We start from the raw sequence: 18652 nt of genomic DNA on the forward strand, positions 1-18652 counted from the left end.
GTCTTCTTTTATTTTTTCCTTTTCATTCTTTATATGGTACTTTCTCTTACTGTGTAGTTTTTATGGAGCTCTGCTGGCGTATGGTTATACCTTAGAAAGCTGACCTCAAGGTCAGTAGTTCAAAAACCACCAGCTGCTTCACAGGAGAGAGAGGAGGCTTTCTACTCCCATAAGAATTGCAGTATCAGAAAACCATAGGGTCAGTTTCACTGCCTTATAGGGTCATTATGAGCTGGAATTTATGAAATGCCAATCAGTTTATTTTTTTGGTTTTAGATTCAGTTTTAACTTTCCCTGCAATTTGTTACTTTTGCTGCAATGTTAATTTAAATAGAGAAGGCAAAAGGGAACAAGCACCTTTTCCTTCTTGTTCTTAATGTTTTTGTTGTTTCTGATTAAGTATGATTGCTGACTCTTTAATTATATTGTGGAAATGTCCTTCTATCTATAATTTATTCAGAGTTTGTGGTGGCCATTATAATAATATTTTTCTGCACTAGTGAGTGATATTAGGACTTTTTGTTGGAGGTGGTTTTTCAATTGGTTAATTATAAAGACAGATTTTCAATGTTAAATTACCCATTCTCCAGATAAATAGAGCTTACTCCTATTATTTATTAATATATATCTAACAAATTGCTGGATACCCTTTGTTAATACATTATTCAGGGTTCTTACTAACATCTATTTCTGAGCTGTTCATATCTGAAATTGCAGTACAATTTTCCTTCACTAATTATTTTTGTTTAATTCTTTTATCTAGACTATTTTAACCTCGTAAAGTGAATTGAATAGGGTGTCATGTTCCGTTTCTTTGACCATTTTAGCTACAGAATAGGATATATAAGTCTGAGTTTATTGGTTTCTTATAATTAGTAGGACTTTTAAATTCTCTAGCATTGGTGGGATTTTTGTTTTGTTTCTTCTGTTTGTTTTGTGGGTAGATTTTATACTATTGATTCAAATTTTTTAATGATTATAGGTCTCTTTGGTTTTCTATTTCTTCCTGAGTCAGTTTAGGTAAGTTATATTTTTTTCTATGAAATTGTGTATTTTCTCTTAGATTTCAAGTTTATGGGTATAACATTGTTCATACTACTATTCCTAGTTTTAAAATCTTATCTTGCACGTGTACTGTTGTCCTTTTAAATTCACATTGTTTATTTGTGCTTCTCTTTTCCCTAATATATTTTGATATATACGATCTTCCTGTTATTAATTCTAAACATTTCACAAATTCAGTTAGACTTATTAGGTAGGCCATTAATTATAGGTTTACATTTTAATTTCCATAATGTTACTTATTCAATTATTTGGTTAATTTATAGCTTTACATTACTGGAGAATGGGTCTATCGCTTTGTTTTTTAATTAGTTGACTTGTGCTTTCTGACTTTTTAGTGTTCCATGTTTATTTATAAAAATAATTTCATTGGGGCTCATACAACCCTTACCACAATCCATACATACATCAATTGCATAAAGCACAGTTATACATTCGTTGCCCTCATCCTCAAAATTCGTCTTCCGCTTGGGTTCCTGTAATCAGCTCATTTTCCTTTTTTCTCTCACCCCCCCTCGCTACTCCCTCCCTCATGAACCCTTAATAATGTATAAATTATTATTTTATCTTATCTTACACTGCCCATCGTCTCCATTCACCCACTTTCCTGTTGCCCTTCCCCCAGGGAGGAGGCCATATGTAGATCCCCAAGATTGGTTCCCCCTTTCTACCCCTACTTCCTTCCCAGTATCGCTACTCTCACCCTGGGTAAAACTCAATTTTTTAACTTTTTAGTGTAAGTTTTTATATGTTGGGGGTTTCCAAATGGAATGAAAAGATAGTGAAGTATTTGCACAAATATTTTGAAACTCCTTCTTGTATAAGTCCATAAGGTTAAATTTGTTAATCTTGCTGCTCAATTTAAAAATTTTCTAATGATATTTACTTCTTTGATATAATAATTATTATTTCTAAGCATATTTTAAAATACTTATATAATGGATTTGTTCATTTATTCTTATCATTTCCAGTGTTTTACATGGATCTTTTATGTCTATGTTGTTACATACAAGTTATCTAGAGTTATAAATTCAGGGTATTTTTTATTATTTTAATGAATTTTCAAAATCTTAATAATTAAAAAGAACTTAATAGCTATTTTGACCTTAGAGTATTTTGACTTATAGTTATTTTAATTTCCTTTGGTTTAATATATGCATGACATATCTTTTTTCCCTTTCACTTGCTAAAAAACGAATTTGCTCTTATTTTTTGGTGCATCCCTTTTAAGTAGAATATTACTGAATGTTAGTTTTGTTTATTATGCAATGCGATCATTCTGTCTTTTTCATAAGTGAATTTAATCTATAAAATTTATGATTATCAGTGTATTCAAATTTATTTTGTCATATCTTAGGCTGTTTACTCTAGATTTTGTTGGTTTACATGAATGCTTTCCCCCTTCTTTCCTGTCTATTATGGCTTGATCCACTTTAGTTTCTCTTTTTTAAAAAAATGGAATTATACACTCTATTTCAGATAGTCTAATGGTTATCTTTAAAATTTTAACATTCATGGTTTATTTAATGCCCAAAGTTAGTCAGTTTCCTCACCCTATTCTAGTCCGAGAAAGTTGTTAACATTTCCCTGAGCTAACATGTTACTATTTTTAGTATTTTAGTTTCAGCTTCTTTTTCTCTCCCAAATAATTGTACTCATCATACTCGTTGTCATCTTCATCATTATTTTACCCAATTAAATGTCAAAAGTTTATTTTTTAATGTGTTGATTTCCATTAGTTTCTAGCAGGCATCCTCAAACTACGCCTGAGGGCCACATGCGGCCCACCAAGGACATTTATCCAGCCCACTGGGTGTTTTGGCCCCGTTTGTTTTTCAACTTCAAAATTAGATATGTGCAGTGTGCATAGGAATTTGTGCATAGTTTTTTTAAAACTATGGTCTGGCCCTCCAATGAATGTGAGGGACAGTGAACTGGCCTCTGTTTTGTTTTTTTTTAAACAATTTATTGGGGCTCATAAAATTCTTATCACAGTTCATACATATACATACATCAATTGTATAAAGCACATCTGTACATTCTTTGCCCTAATCATTTTTTCTCCTCTTTTCTTTTTTTTACATTTTATTAGGGACTCATACAACTCTTATCACCATCCATACATATACATACATCAATTGTATAAAGCACATCCATACATTCCCTGCCCCAATCATTCTCAAGGCATTTGCTCTCCACTTAAGCCCCTTGCATCAGGTCCTATTTTTTTCCCCTCCCTCCCCTTTCCCCCCTCCCTCATGTGCCCTTGGTAATTTATACATCGTTGTTTTGTCATATCTTGCCCTATCCGGAGTCTCCCTTCCCCCCCTTCTCTGCTGTCCCTCTCCCAGGGAAGAGGTCACATGTGGATCCTTGTAATCGAACTGGCCCCTGTTTAAAGAGTCTTGAGGACCCTTCTAGTATCACCTTTCTCACCTGAATTAACTTTCTTATTTCCTTAGAAGTTCATCAAAAGTGGTTTATAAGTGGTGGCTCTCTCAGTCTTTTTCTTTATTTAATGCTACTTTCTATATGATCGTTTAGGAAAGTAGAGAGTGCTATAATTGAAATTATATTGTCTCTTCACTTTCAATTTTTTTTCTAGCTTCTGTTATTGTCAATAATTATTAAGTTGTCATTCCTTAGTATGTAATCTTTATTTTCATTGTTTCGAAGATCACTTTGTTTTTACAGTATACATGAGTGGGTATGCCCCCCCAAACAGAATTTCTTTTCAATGCTATGTATTTAAATATTTTTACAAAACAACCTTATCACCCTCAGAGTTCTCTCCTTGACACTTAATACTTGCGATTCCATTCTTGGAAGCATTTTTCCATCTTTCAAAGTCATCTGTTTGGATGGCTTGACAGCACATTCCTTGTTTTTTTCCTTCACCTCTTCATCACACTGTCAAATTGTGTCCTATCATGTCCCTCTTCATTCACAGAAACAGAAAGAAGTCACACGCACCAAGGTCAGGTGGGTAGCGTGTAGAGGAAGAGAGAGGCATGCTGTTTTATTGCCTGTAACTGCCAACTGAAATGGCTGCTTGAGCAGGTGCAAAACCAGTCTTGATGGCAAAACCAGTCCCTTGTCTACCACAAATAAGGCCTCTTTTATTACACACTGTTATGCAATCTTTTCAGAACCTCTAAATAGAAAGCTTGTTTAACAGTCTGACCTGGTGGAATGAATTCCAAATGCATTATACCCCTCACATAAAAAAACTAATGAGCATTGGGTTTTTTTGGGGGGGTACCCCATGTATATCTATTTGCGTGTATCTGTTTTTATTATTTTGGGGACTCAATATCCTTCCTGCACACAATAATTTACGTTTTTCATAATTTGTAAATGTTCAAAGCTTTTTCTTTTTGAATATTGCTTTTCTGTAATTACTCTTTAGTCAGCTCTCATCACACATGTGTATAGTGTGCTCATTCTAGCATCCATCTCTCTGGACTTTTCTGTATTTTCCAGCTTTCTCTTTCCTTATTGGTTGCTAATTAATACCTCTAGCTCTTCTTTGAGTTTATTATTTTCTTCACTGAATCTAATCTTTCTTTGCCTATTTATAGCTTTTAAAAGTTTTTCAGGCTAGTTTGTTTCTACGACATCTTAATTTTTTAAATATTTGCATTTTCTTTCATCTTTTTAATGTCTTTAAACATTTTGAGGGGGTCCCTGATGACTAACCAGTCGAATTCTCACCTTCCACATGGGAAATCTAAGTTTGACTACGGCTATGGCTCTTCATGTGCAATCTCCTCGTATAGGCTTTGGTTTTGCTATAATGCCGGACAAATTTCTGCTGAGCTTGCAGGCCAAGTAGGCTAATTAGAGAAGCTTGACAAATTGCTTCCAGAATAAACCAGTGCAAATACTACGGATCACACTTGTCTTATTTGTAGTTGATCATGGCAGTGTTTTGTTCTGATACATGGCTGCCTTGAATCTGGGGCCACTAATAGTAATAATCATCTTTAAACTACTTATTGTGTGGAATATATCTGGTAATTACTAAGGGTCAAATTGTACATTTTTTTTTAATTTTAACAATTAGGGGCTCATACAATTCTTATCACAGTTCATACATATACATACATCAATTGTATAAAGTACATCTGTACAGTCCCTGCCCTAATCATTTTTTTCTCCTCTTTTCTTTTTTACATTTTATTAGGGACCCATACAACTCTTATCACCATCCATACATATACATACATCAATTGTATAAAGCACATCCATACATTCCCTGCCCCAATCATTCTCAAAGCATTTGCTCTCCACTTAAGCCCCTTGCATCAGGTCCAAATTGTACATTTTTATACACGTTCCTATCCTTGTTCATAATGGATGTTCTTTTGCTTAATATGTGTCCTTGGATTTTGAACTTATCTTCAGTGGAACGCTATGCATGAACCCTGTGTGGCCAGCTTTGAGCATCTGTCTGCCAGACTAGATTTGGATTTGTTTGTCCGGGCTTCCTAGAGGCATCTAATCTAGCACCAGTATTTTTTAAAAATCATTTTATTGGAGGCTAATAGAGCTCTTATCACTATCCATCCATCCATTGTGTCGAGCATATTTGTACATAAGTTGCCATCATCATTTTCAAAATATTTTCTTTCTACTTGAACCCTTGATACCAGCTACTCATTTTCCCCTCCCTCTCCCACATTCCCTCCTGAACCCTTGATAATTTATAAATTTTTTTTTTCATGTTTTACATTGACCAATATCTCCCTTGACCCACTCTTCTGTTCCCCATCCCCCTGGGAGGGGGTTATAGGTAGATCATTGTGATCAGTTCCCCCTTTCCCCCCCCCCTACCTTCCCCTTCCCCTCCTGGTATTGCTACTCTCACTAGTGTTCTTGAGGGGTTCATCTGTCCTGGATCCCCTGTGTTTCCAGTTCTTATCTGTACCCATGTACATGCTCTGGTTTATCCATATTTGTAAGGTAGAATTGGGGTCATGATAGTTCGGGGAGGGGCGGAAGCATTAAAGAACTAGACGAAAGTTGTATGTTTCATTGGTGCTATATTGCACCCTGACTGGCTCTTCTCTTCCTTGTGACCCTTCCGTAAGGGCATGACCAGTTGCCTACAGATGGGCTCCACTCCGCCCTCCCCCTCATTTAAATAGATACTATTTTTTTACTGGGTCTTTTTTTGTTGTTGTGGTTCTGGGTCTTTGATGCCTGATAACTGATCCCTTCAGCACCTCATGATCACACAGGCTGGCATGCTTCTTCCATGTGGACTTTGTTGCTTCTCAGCTAGATGGCCACTTGTTTGCCTTCAGGCCTTTTAAGACCCCAGATGCAATATCCTTTGATAGCCAGGCACCTGCAGCTTTCTTCACCACATTTGCCTATGCACCCACTTTGCTTTCAGCGATCATGTTTGGAACTAGCACCAGTATTTATATCACATTTTTGGGTTGAGAATTCTCGCAGTATAAAAGCAGTGTGAATCATGATCCTAAATTGTGGGACTTTAATACCTACAGTTATGAATTCCTAGGGGAGAAAAAAACCTCTTCAAACAGCCACAAGTCAAGATAAACACAGTTTCTGCCTTCTCTGTAGGATGACAGTATTTTATGACTCATCCTTTTTTTTAAAAGACATCCAAAAAAAAAAGACATCCTTTTTGGTAAAGGTTATATGAGGTGGCAGGCAGTCTCTTGGTTTAGCCCTCATTTCATGTAAGTTAGTTTGTCCCATATATGTGTTAAAATCTAAGCATTTAGAAAATGAAATAAACAATTCTCCAATACCCCCCATGACACTCATGTTTATTAGCCTGGTACTCAACCATCTTTTGATTATTGGCCCCAATAATTTCTCTTAAAACTGTTTAATATGTTTTTAAGGATGATTATAGCCTTTTTTCCTGGCATTTAGAAAAAAGATTTTGTAATGGAAGAATGTGAGAATGGAGTGGGGGATTTGTGTGACCTCCTCTGACTTCACTTGTCATTGTCCACCCCGTAGCTACCTTCCTCACAACAGCATGACACACTGCTCAGTCCTGTGCCATCCTCACCATTGTGCCTGTGCTTGATTGAGTCCATTGCTGTAGCCACTGTGTCAGTATGTCTCATTGAGGGCCTCCATCTTTCTCACGACCCCGCTACATGTGGGTGGGAGAATCAAACTCAAGATAAGCGCAAGGCCAGTTCTTCCTAGGTGGAGGTCAGATAGACCTCCATCCTCTTCCCTTTACTAATTCTGATAACAAGCATCCAACCCATGGCACAACACTTCTCTGCTGGGTCTGAAAATTCACTGCAGTGGCCACACAGAACTCAGGCAAAACTCATAATTATGGGCTTATCATAGAGGTTAACAGGTTACCTAAAATTCAGAATCAGAAATGCTCAGGATACAATTTTTTTGTGTGTGGAGCAGGCACATCCCTCTCTCTCCTCGGATTTTCAGCCCCTAGTTTCTGTCCTGCTCAAGCAAGTCCTCCAAAGCTCATTGACAGCTGCGGAGAAATACTCACAAGGATTCTACTCTGTCATAAGTCTCAGGCACAAAGCACTCTGCTCGAGCTGCATGGGTGAGCAAACCTAGCTACCTTGATTGAGTGTCCCTGAGTAGGCAACCCAGTTCACATGTAAGCCTCCTGCCCATAGACACTCACTTTTCTCTATATGCGTTAAGAAGGATCTATATATAACCTCCTCCCTGGGGGATGGACAGTAGAAAAGTGGGTGAAGGGAGACGTCAGACAGTGTAAGATATGACAAAATAATAATAATTCATAAATTTTAAGGGTTCATGAGGGAGGGGTGAGTGGGGATGGAGGGGAAAAATGGGCTGATATCAAGAACTCAAGTAGAAAGCAAATGTTTTGAGAATGATAATGGCAACAAATGTACAAATGTGCTTGGAACAATGGATGTATGTATGGATTATAATATTAATTGTATGAGCCCCCAATAAAATGAAAGAAAAAAAAAAGGCTCACTCACCGATTTGGCTCATGCTCTAGCTCTTGCTTCTGCTGCTGTTACTCCTTCCCACTCCTGCTTCTCTTCTCTTGTCACAGCGCTGTCCCTCAGATTGAGGAGGTTCAGCACACAGGATGCTAGTTCCACTCCTGGCTCCTTGTTCTTGTGAGATTCCCCTCTACCTGCTTCTGAGATGGCTCATTTTATATCTAGTATGACTGCTAAATTAGACAGCTCCATATTAATAGTTTCATGCACACATTTCCATGATCCCACACAGTTATTTGGTGGCAATTAAAAAAACTATTTATAAGAGAACCATATCAAGTAATTTACTGCACCACAAAGAGTTTTTTAAATAGTTGACAATGTTGTCAAATAGAGGGTCTATCCTGATTATTAATCATGGTAATGTAGTGTAGAAAATCCAGAATATTAACTAGTTTGATAGAGTACTTTCAGAATGTTCATTTTTTTATGTTACTTTAAAACATAAAGGGCTCATTTTCTATTACTTTAGAATACCTTTTATGATAGACATCTATGTATATGGATTCTGATAAGAGTTGTACAAGCCCTCAATAAAATGATTTAAAAATATAGGCATCTAGGATCTTTTTTAGCTACTTAATTTCTAATTTCTATATAACCTGTCATATTTGTATACTCAACTATTTTGTAGGATTTTATCATTTGAATTATGTAATTTTCCCCTTCTCTATTGAAAAAAAAAGTGATGGAACAGATCAATTTTGCACTCAACAGTCCAGTGCATTTTGTTTCATTGCTTTGAGAGCAATTTCCACACAATAATATCACTCATCCCACGTCTTCCCTGTTTCCTGTTTCTATTCTTCCTTCTAACCCTCTGAACTTTGTTCTTGGATAAATGTCCTTTTGATCTGAAATATTTGATTATTCTGAGCATTGTGTACCTCCCTAGTGTTATTGTTCCCCCTAGAGACCTATTATTTAGAGACCTATTATTTAGCTGAGCATAGGGTCATGGGAGTGAATTCATTTCCAGACCTGCAGGGTGACTAAGGGTTATAATCTTGGGGATTTGACCATACTCTATCCTACTAGTACGTCTGGTCCTTTTGATTTTGAGTATTATTGCATATTTTTCTCCCATCAAGGAGATTTTAATGTGATCCCCTTTAGAATAATTGGTAATGGTAGTTTGATACCATCTAATTCTTCTTGCCTCACCATCATAAGGTTGATATTCACATAGATTATTAGCCTATTGGACTATTTGTTTGTTTCCATGTGCCTTCTGTTTTCTTCACTCATATTTTCTTTGGACATATACACCCTAAATGATCACATATGAACTTTTAATACATCAGTTTGTACTCACTAAAGATGGATGTCTTGTGGACTGTGTATGTGTATGCTAGTTGGCTTTGAGTCTTCCCAAGATTATGGTCCTTTGCTGCCACACTCAGTTACTTAGTCCCTAAAGGTGTTTGGTTATACCTAAGAATTTTACATAACTTTGCTCTCTATTTGTTGTAAAATAGTCTGAGATATATTTATAGCAAAGGTAAATACCCAAGGACAGATATCCTCTGTCAAACGTATATCCATGTGAATAGTCCCGCTCTCCTTGCCGCATCCATTCAGCCTGTGTATCTGTCTTGTGCATCTACTCGTAGACTGTTGTTATTGTAGGACTGGGTACGTGACAGTACTTACATATTTTGCCATGAACTCTTCACTCTTCCCAGTATCTTTCTTGTCTATCATTTTTTGCTGACTTCTACCCTGAAAATTGAGAAATGTTTGTGGTGTAGTGTTGACAGTTATTTTCTTAGGTTGTTATTGTTTATATTTTAAGGTGACTTTTTTCAACCCTTCATATATACTGTATGTCAGGGTTTCTCTCCCTAATTAATGGTAAAATTTCCATAGTTGTCTTTGTATGTATTAGTCAGACAGGTGAATATCAATAATAAGAATTTACTAAGCTAAATATTCTGAGTTTTGTTAATAGCTTTAGAACTTAGATTGTTTCCCTAAATGTGTGAAACTAAGTAACAGTATGATAAAATTTCCTTATTATAAAATCTGGAAATCTGTTCATGTGAACATTTTGTACAATTTAACATGTGCGCAAGGGAACTAAATTGAGATAACAACGAAAATGAAATAAGAGATAATAATATCTCATGTCTAAGAATAAGTTAAGGTTTTACATTAATAAATTGTTTTTATTTGAAAATATTTTTAATATATGTCTAAAAATGTAAACCTCTACAGGTCCAGTCGTCAGTAGCTGTTGGAACCCCAGATTATATCTCTCCTGAAATTCTTCAAGCAATGGAAGATGGGAAAGGCAGATATGGCCCTGAGTGTGATTGGTGGTCTTTGGGGGTTTGTATGTATGAAATGCTTTATGGAGAAACACCATTTTATGCAGAATCTCTGGTGGAGACCTATGGAAAAATTATGAATCACAAAGTTAGTATATCTTTTGTCTCTCAAATTGATATAAATAATGCATAAGATAAAAACAATATGATAATCTTAAAATAAGATTTTTTCTAAAAACAGTGGACATTCACATATCTATGCATATCGCAACATGACTGGCATTAATAGTAAAAATCATAAATTATGCATAAAATTATTAGTTGTAACTTCCTCATGCATTTTATCAGCTTTTGAAAATAAATAAGAAATGTAATGGTCTCCCCACTAAAATGGTTGAATATTATAAGAGACTTATACAGCATTATATATTAAAGTAAATGTCCAATAATGGTTAAATATAGATAAAAATTTTCACTCTTAATAATAATAATTGAAATATAAATTAAGAATGAGGTGTGTTGTTTTTTCCTGGCAACTTGACAAAAAGAAAAGAAAAATAGTCCAGTAAGATCAGAATGAAGTCTTAGACACTGTTGATAGGAATATGGTTTGGGGCCTGTTAAGAATGTATACATAGCTGAATTAAAATGGATGTTTCATTACACAATTTCAGTTCTAGGTATCTACATTAAAATATTTGGTAAAAGTGTTATACAATGATACTTATTTCAGTATTTGTAAATGATTACAAAACACTGGAAATCATCTAAATGTACCACAGGAATTTTTTATTAAATAAAATTTTAATCTGTTTGGTAACAAGTGGAATAGAAATAAGTTCATATTACTATGAGATAATAATATCTACCTTGTGTTTAAGAATATATCACTTTTCATATTATGTTCATATTGTCATAAACATCTTATTTCTATTCTGCTTGTTACCAAACAGATTATAAGGAGGAAAACTTTTAATTTTTTAGTTTCATAAGATTGTGAACAGTTGTAAAAACATGGGACTTATATATAGGAATAAGAAGGATGATAATTAACCTGTTTAACTTGTTATTTCATGATATATTTGTGGGAGCTTGCCAACTGTGTGTGTATACATCCATATACATACATATGTTTATAAGCCAATGATATGTATACCTTATATATATATATATCAGAATATTCTATCTGACTCTATAATTAAATAGAATCCCTGAAAGATAAGGAACAGCTACATAGTCGTAAATAGCATGTTTTGCGTTAGAGCAGATTCTAGAGTTACACACCCCTAGTTCTTCAAATCCCAGTTCTAGCATTTATTGGCTTTGTGGCCTTAAGCAAATAATTTGGCTTTTCTGTGCTTTGATACCTCTTCTATAAAATCTGGTTAATAGTAGTACTCACCTTAGAACATAGGTTACAAAATTTATTTTACCTACTGCCTCCTTTTTAGGAAAAGCAAAAATCTACTCTGTGTCTCCCCTGCCAGCATTTACTGTAGCCCATAATCCAGGATAAAGTGTAGGGGTCTGTTTTTGTTGGCCCCTCCCCTGCAGCTCCTTCCAGTGCTCTTCAGAAGGCAGTATGATTAAATGAATTAATTGTGTAAAATAGTTTAAATGGTTCAGAGATACATTAAATTCTTAAATTTTCAGTTATCAGTGTTGTGACATAATATTATTATTCATCTACACACTATTGAAATATTGACTGAAATTTCACCAGTTGGAATCTATTCCTTTTCAATCTTAATAAGTTCAGTGTAAAGTATTTTAATATTTAAATTAAATATTATAATACAGTGGTATAAATTAGGCATGCACATGAAAGTTTCATATATGGAATTTTAAGGAAAAGTATCTGTTCTCATTCAGCTCTATATCTCGTTTAGGACCCGTGCTTTGTATCAGTAGACACTTATTAGAGATTTATGAAAACAAATATACTTCTAAGAACAAGAATAAACCTGTTAAACTAAGTTTTATACTTGTTTTCATTATTCTCTATTTAGGAGAGGTTTCAGTTTCCAGCCCAAATGACTGATGTGTCGGAAAATGCTAAGGACCTTATTCGAAGACTCATTTGTAGCAGAGAGCACAGACTGGGTCAAAATGGAATGGAAGACTTTAAGAAACACCCATTTTTCAGTGGCATTGACTGGGATAATATTCAAAACTGTGAAGCACCTTATATTCCAGAAGTTAGTAGCCCAACAGATACGTCCAATTTTGATGTCGATGATGATTGTTTAAAGAATTCTGTAAGTATGGCATTGTGAAAATGTTCCTGCTCTCTGTTTTTCTTTAATATCATTACTAAATAATTTTATGACTTCTTCAAATGATTTTATGGATTCTCGTTCTTAGTCTATCGTAAATTTAAAAATTAGAGGGTTAACTGGTATAAACAATCATTTATAACTAGGAGCAAAATTAAAATTCAAAGGCTTAATTATGTTATATCATTCAGTTTCCTAAGAAGACACAAATAAACCATAGCTGTTGAGTTGATTCTGACTCCTGGTGACCCTTTTAGGTAGACTAGAACTGCTCCATACAGTTTTCCACAGGCGGGAATACAGCGCTGTCTCTTTTTTCTGAAGAGGGGCTGGTGGGTTCAAACCACAGGCCTCTCAGGATCCACGAGACATGTATGTATGCATGCCCGCCTGACTTGGAGGTCATGTGTAACAGCAAGAAAGACGGTGGAAATCCCAGGTTCACCACATCCCTGGCTGATGAGAGTAACACGGGTTCAGATAAGACTTAAGAAGACTGAAGTTCTTCACATATTCCTCAGTTAATTGGGATACTTCATACATGGGGATACATGATTTGAGAGGTCCTAGTAGGAAGTTAATGTGGGGCATGAATGAAAGTTAAATGAAATATGAATGTGTTCTCCATTCCACATACAAACCACTGATAAAGAATTAAAGTTGTCCTGTCTCAAAGTGTGTGAGCTCAAACTCTGGCAAATTATTGGCTAATCACTGAGTTACCTAGACACTGAGAAATTTTATAGAATACTGAACTAAAATATAAAAATTACACAAAAACAGCAACATTATACCTCTATTATACTTGCATGGAAGAGACATTTCACAGATTAAGGTAGACAAGCTACTGACAAAAACCAAAGAAGAAATTGACTTTTAAACTATCATTTTATGAGGTTTAATTCTAAAGCTTATTCAGAAATGCAAAAGACTTAGAATTTTGCAGAAGAAGAAAAATTAGGACTACTTAATTTGAAACTTGGCATATAACTGTAGTAACCAAGACAGGATTTATTAAGAATAGGAAGTCAAGAAATAAATACTTACATTTATTTTCTGTTATTTGTCAGCAACCTTAACTCAGCAATTTATTGGGGGAAAGTAGACTTTGAAAGAAATGGTGCTAGAAAAATTGGATATGCATGTAAAAGGAATGCATCTCAGTGTTTACTAAAATTAAAATAATCACCAAGAGGTGAAAGTATAAACTTTTAAAGGGGGGGTGGGTTTCTTTGTAACTTTGGGTTATGAAAATATTTCCTAGATAAAGTACCGCAATATAATCCCTAATAGAAAAAATTTTGACAAATTTAATATCACCAAAATTAAAACATTAAAAATGAAAAGACCATAAGCTAGAAGATATTCACAAATTATTATTGAAATAGATTCATATATATTTTGGGAAACTATTGTTGAAATCGATTCATATATATTGTGCTATGAAAGATAATGGCGAATGATAATTACTTCATGAACAGATGGCTCAATGTCATTAATTTTAAGGAAAAACAAATCAAATTCAAAGTGATACACTACTGCATATGCACTAGAATGACAATGGATTTGAATTAATATCAATTGGTGAGGTGTATATGCTAAAGCTCACCTTCATAAATGCTGATAATAGTGTAGAATGGTCAGTTTGGAGAGGATAATGATGTCTGTAAAGTGGACCAGGGGCATATGTAAACCACAGGTAGATGAGTGGATTATGAATTTACACTTAATCATAGGCCTAATCTGAGAGTAATTCATTCTTACAGTGTGGCCCTACCAGATACTTGCCCTCATGAAAAGATCAGTGAGGTGACAGCTAAACTAACACGAAAGAAGCACACCAGCCTGTGTGATCTAAGGATTGTAAATAAAATCCCTGACTGGAGTAGGAAACGGTATTAGAGATTAAATTATGAGCACCTAGCTTGCAGAAGGCTGGGGATGATAGTGACAGGTCCAAAATCTATTTGTAGAGTGACCACACAGATGAAGCCTCTACTAAATCCCCTGTGACCTTTGACCAGGGCTGTGAGTAGCCTTACTATCAGAGAGTGCATTGTAAGGTGCACGAATGTAGATGTGGTCAGCTTAAAGTTTAACACCTTGCCATTTCTTTTCCCTTTGACAGTATGAAATTGGCTCTAGTTTTTATCACTTTGTTTTACCTTTCAACAAGAGTTTTTCTGCTTTGTTAATGGTCATTCATCTGTTTGCATTTTCTCATTGTTTTTGTATGTTTTCTGGATATGAATCCAGGATAGGTACATCTTTAGAGACAGTGACTGGATTAATAGTTTCTTGGAGCTATAAGAAGGAAGGTGGGGCAGGTTTGGGTAGCCAATAATAACAAGTTCAAGAAAGAAGAAAATGTTCCCAAGTTTATTGTAATGATGATTGCACAAATATTTTTAATATGTTTAAACTGTATGATATGAATTATGTTTCAAGAAAACTCAAAGTTTTTAGAGTAAAGAAATAAGACTGTCATTAAGGCTCTGGCAAAATGTTCCTGTCTGTTAAGAGGGGAAAAAAAAGTTAAGTATAAACTTACCTTCTGACACAGCAATTTTACTACCAGCTATATACAAGAGATAGAAAATATATGCCCACATGTCTTTAGATCTAAAAACAATTTACATGTCCATCAAAATATATACACACACACACTGGAATACTGTTCAACTTTAAAAAGGAATAGACAACTGATAAATGGCTTAAACTTATGTGAACCTCAAAAATGTAACACATGAAAGAAGTCATAAAAGATTAGACTATATAAAGTATAGCTAAAGCTCAATGGTAAGGCAAATAACCGAATTTTAAAATGAACAAAAGATTTGAATAAGTTTCATTTATTTTTCAGAAAAGACAAATTTATAGAGAAAGATATAGATTAGTGGTTGTCTGGAGATGGATGTTCAAGAAAGACTTCTCTTCATATTGGTACATGGGTAAAGATGTCTTTTAAAACTGGCTTATGTTGAAATAATTTCTTATAGGAAAATTAACACTGGAAGGGAGAGGTTGTATGTCACACATGTCCCACTTTTACAAACGACCTACTACTCCATCATTTCTATCATTAACTGACACCTTCTCATGTGCTGGGGTTCTTCTTTGTTGCAATGGCCCCCTGAACTCACTACATGAAGGAAAATGTCTCCTTAGTTGTGAGTACTGGTAGGTCCAAATTCAAAATTCACATTCCCATACACAGGACCCTTTTTATTCCTAAGGCTTCAGGAGCTGGTGAAATCAAATCGAGGTCCAGCAGGGAAGGCCAAACCAGGTGTAAGGTCTGAAAGACACTTTCCACTCCTGCCTCACCTCTCATTCTAGTGACCTTCCACCCCTTACTTCTGAAAGGGTTCACTGTATACTCTGCAAGATGGCAGTCACTCGCAGCTGAAGCGTATGAGACAGTGAGTGAAAGATCATTTAGTGGGAATATTAAATTTATGTTTATGGCTAGAAGAGCTTGTGATAATTGTTGCACGGTTGTATAAACTTAATAGAAACATCAGATTGTATACTTATGTATATTTTTATATATCAATTTTGCTTTAGTAAAGCTGTTTTCAAAATCTCCTTGAATAGGACATTTCAAAACCAATAGTAATGATTTGCTTCTGGAATGAAGTGAGTGATGTGATTGGAGGCTGTCTGTGTACATTTTCCGTAGCAGACACTGTGTGCTGTGAGTTAGGCATTGTGCCGCGAGCGTCGGTGTTTCAGACACACTAGCTGCTTTACAGGGAGATGAGGCTATCTCCTCTCATGTAGCGGTTGCTCTGAGTAGGAACCAACTGCCTGACAGTGAGTTTGGTTTGGGGTTTATATGTACATTAAAAATTCAATAAAGTAAGTCAACTTTTTATCAATCAACTAAATTTATAAAATTAGATGATAAACAATAAAACTGTTAAGTTTGATTAGTTTATTGAAATACATTGACTTAATTTTTAAAATAAACTTTTAAAACAAATTTTATAAAATTTCCTTTAATTTTCACTAGTCTTTTAATGTAATGGTTTATTTATTTGTGGATTGTTTAATCCATATGAAGCTTTACATGGTTTTCCTTCTCTATTTGATCAATATTATGATTTTAATTAATAAGAAACAAGCCAAGATTTCTTAGTCAACATTAGTGTATATTGACTTTTATTTTGAAATGCCTACTTTTTCCTGTGTGAAAGTGTATGTATATTTTAATAGGATAATAAATAGGGATGAGTACTAATGGTGAACACATTAAGAAGAAAGAAAGGAGAAGATTATCTTAGCATTATTTTGCTTATGTCAAGAGTGATTCCCAAAAATCCCAGGGTAGTCAATATATTATTACTATAATTATATAATACTTAGTACACAGTCAATATAAACAGTATTCCTGTGATTTCTTTTTAAGTTACAGATTTCTCATATAGATTAGCAAACAGAGGCAATACAAATTCTAATAGTTCCTTCTGGGAGATTTTGTAATTGCATATACTGTAATTATTTCTTGTATAATTTTACTGGGAATGAATTATTACTCTTCTCTAAATAAGTAGTCAGCACACCTTTTCTTTCCAGGCGTTGGGGCCACATGTAGTCTCTGCTGCTTCTTCTCTATTTGTGTTTTAAAACGTTTTAAACATGTAAATACCATTTTTACTTATAGACCATACAGAAATAGAGACATATATTTGTTAACCTCTATTATAAATAAATGAATTATATTAAATTAAAATTTAGGTAATTAAGAGTAAAGTTACCAGTTCTTAAATGTCTTGTTCTATTTTATAATTCTCTGAATTTGAACTTTAATTTGTATTCAATATCAGACTTTGTATGTTGTAGGGTAGGTGTTAGCTGCTCTAGTTGGCAATTCAAGCCCGCTAGCCACATCACTGGACAAAGATAAGACTGTGTACCCCTGTAATGAGCTACAGTCTAGGAAACCCAAAGCTTTTACACTGTGTGATTTTATGCTAATGCTATGCACTTCTCATTGTATAGTGTCACATTCAAGACAGATAAGATTCAACATTTGGACAATCCTATATACATGTGCCTCTTAACAGAAAATATTTATAGCTCAGCCTACATGTGATTACTTCCTGTTACTTACCAGATGCTTTCCTTTTTTATCTTAGGAAACAATGCCCCCACCAACACATACTGCCTTCTCTGGCCACCATCTGCCGTTCGTTGGTTTTACATATACTAGTAGCTGGTAAGTTTTCAAATATGAAATGTTTATACAATTTAAAGAGAATCAAAGTGAAGTACAAATGTGTAAGAGGGTCTTAAAAATTATTTGATGATCCTACAAGAAAAAGTCCTCATTTGCCTATCAGTTTGTCATACTGTGGTGGCTTGCATATTTCCATGATGTAAGAAGCTGTGCCCCAGGTATTTCAAATACCTTTACCGTCGCCCATGGTGCACACGTTTCAGCAGAGCTTCCAGAAGAGAACACAGTGGGAAGAGGAATAGGCAGTCCATGTCTGTGGGATTATTCACTGAAAACTTTATGAACAGCAACAGAACATTGTTGGATGTAGTGCTGGACAATGAGCCCCTCAGGTTAGAAGTCACGAAAAAGCTAGCAGGGGAAGAACTGCCTCCACAACTCAGAGTGGACTTTAATGATGTGGATGGAGTAAAGCTTTGGGGACCTTCATTTGCTGACGGCTCAGAATGAGAAGAAACACCTGGAAACATCCATTAATAATTAGAATGTGGGATTGTGAAGTGTGATTCTATGACAATGGCGTTGTCCAAATGAGATAGCTGCTATGCTAGACATCAGTGACACGTCCAAAGGATGGCATCACATTTGGAATCTAAAAGAATATTTCAAGGTCTATCTTGAAGTGTAGTGCTGTCTGTGCTATGGTAATATCTGTATAGTTGCAAGGAAATGCACTTAATACTAATATTTAAATTGATATAAAAGCCACAAATGCTAGTGATGAAGAAATTGAAGGATTCTCCCAACTTTTTTAAGCCTTAGATTAATCAAACATGAGTCTAGATG

General features: G+C 34.9%; 1 protein-coding gene across 4 annotated transcripts in view; it reads left to right on the plus strand.

Annotated features, from left to right (window-relative positions):
* Positions 1-18652, plus strand: part of CDC42BPA (CDC42 binding protein kinase alpha) — a 318565-nt gene that overhangs the window by 139842 nt on the left and 160071 nt on the right. For all 4 annotated transcript variants that reach the window (XM_075531439.1, XM_075531457.1, XM_075531449.1 and 1 more), the window contains exons 7-9: positions 10296-10496; positions 12358-12606; positions 17766-17845. In XM_075531439.1, the coding sequence (XP_075387554.1) occupies positions 10296-10496; positions 12358-12606; positions 17766-17845 (530 nt within the window). The remainder of the gene's footprint in view (positions 1-10295; positions 10497-12357; positions 12607-17765; positions 17846-18652) is intronic.

This window comes from Tenrec ecaudatus, chromosome 1 (genome assembly GCF_050624435.1).
Source record: "Tenrec ecaudatus isolate mTenEca1 chromosome 1, mTenEca1.hap1, whole genome shotgun sequence".
Taxonomy (NCBI): Eukaryota; Metazoa; Chordata; class Mammalia; order Afrosoricida; family Tenrecidae; genus Tenrec; species Tenrec ecaudatus.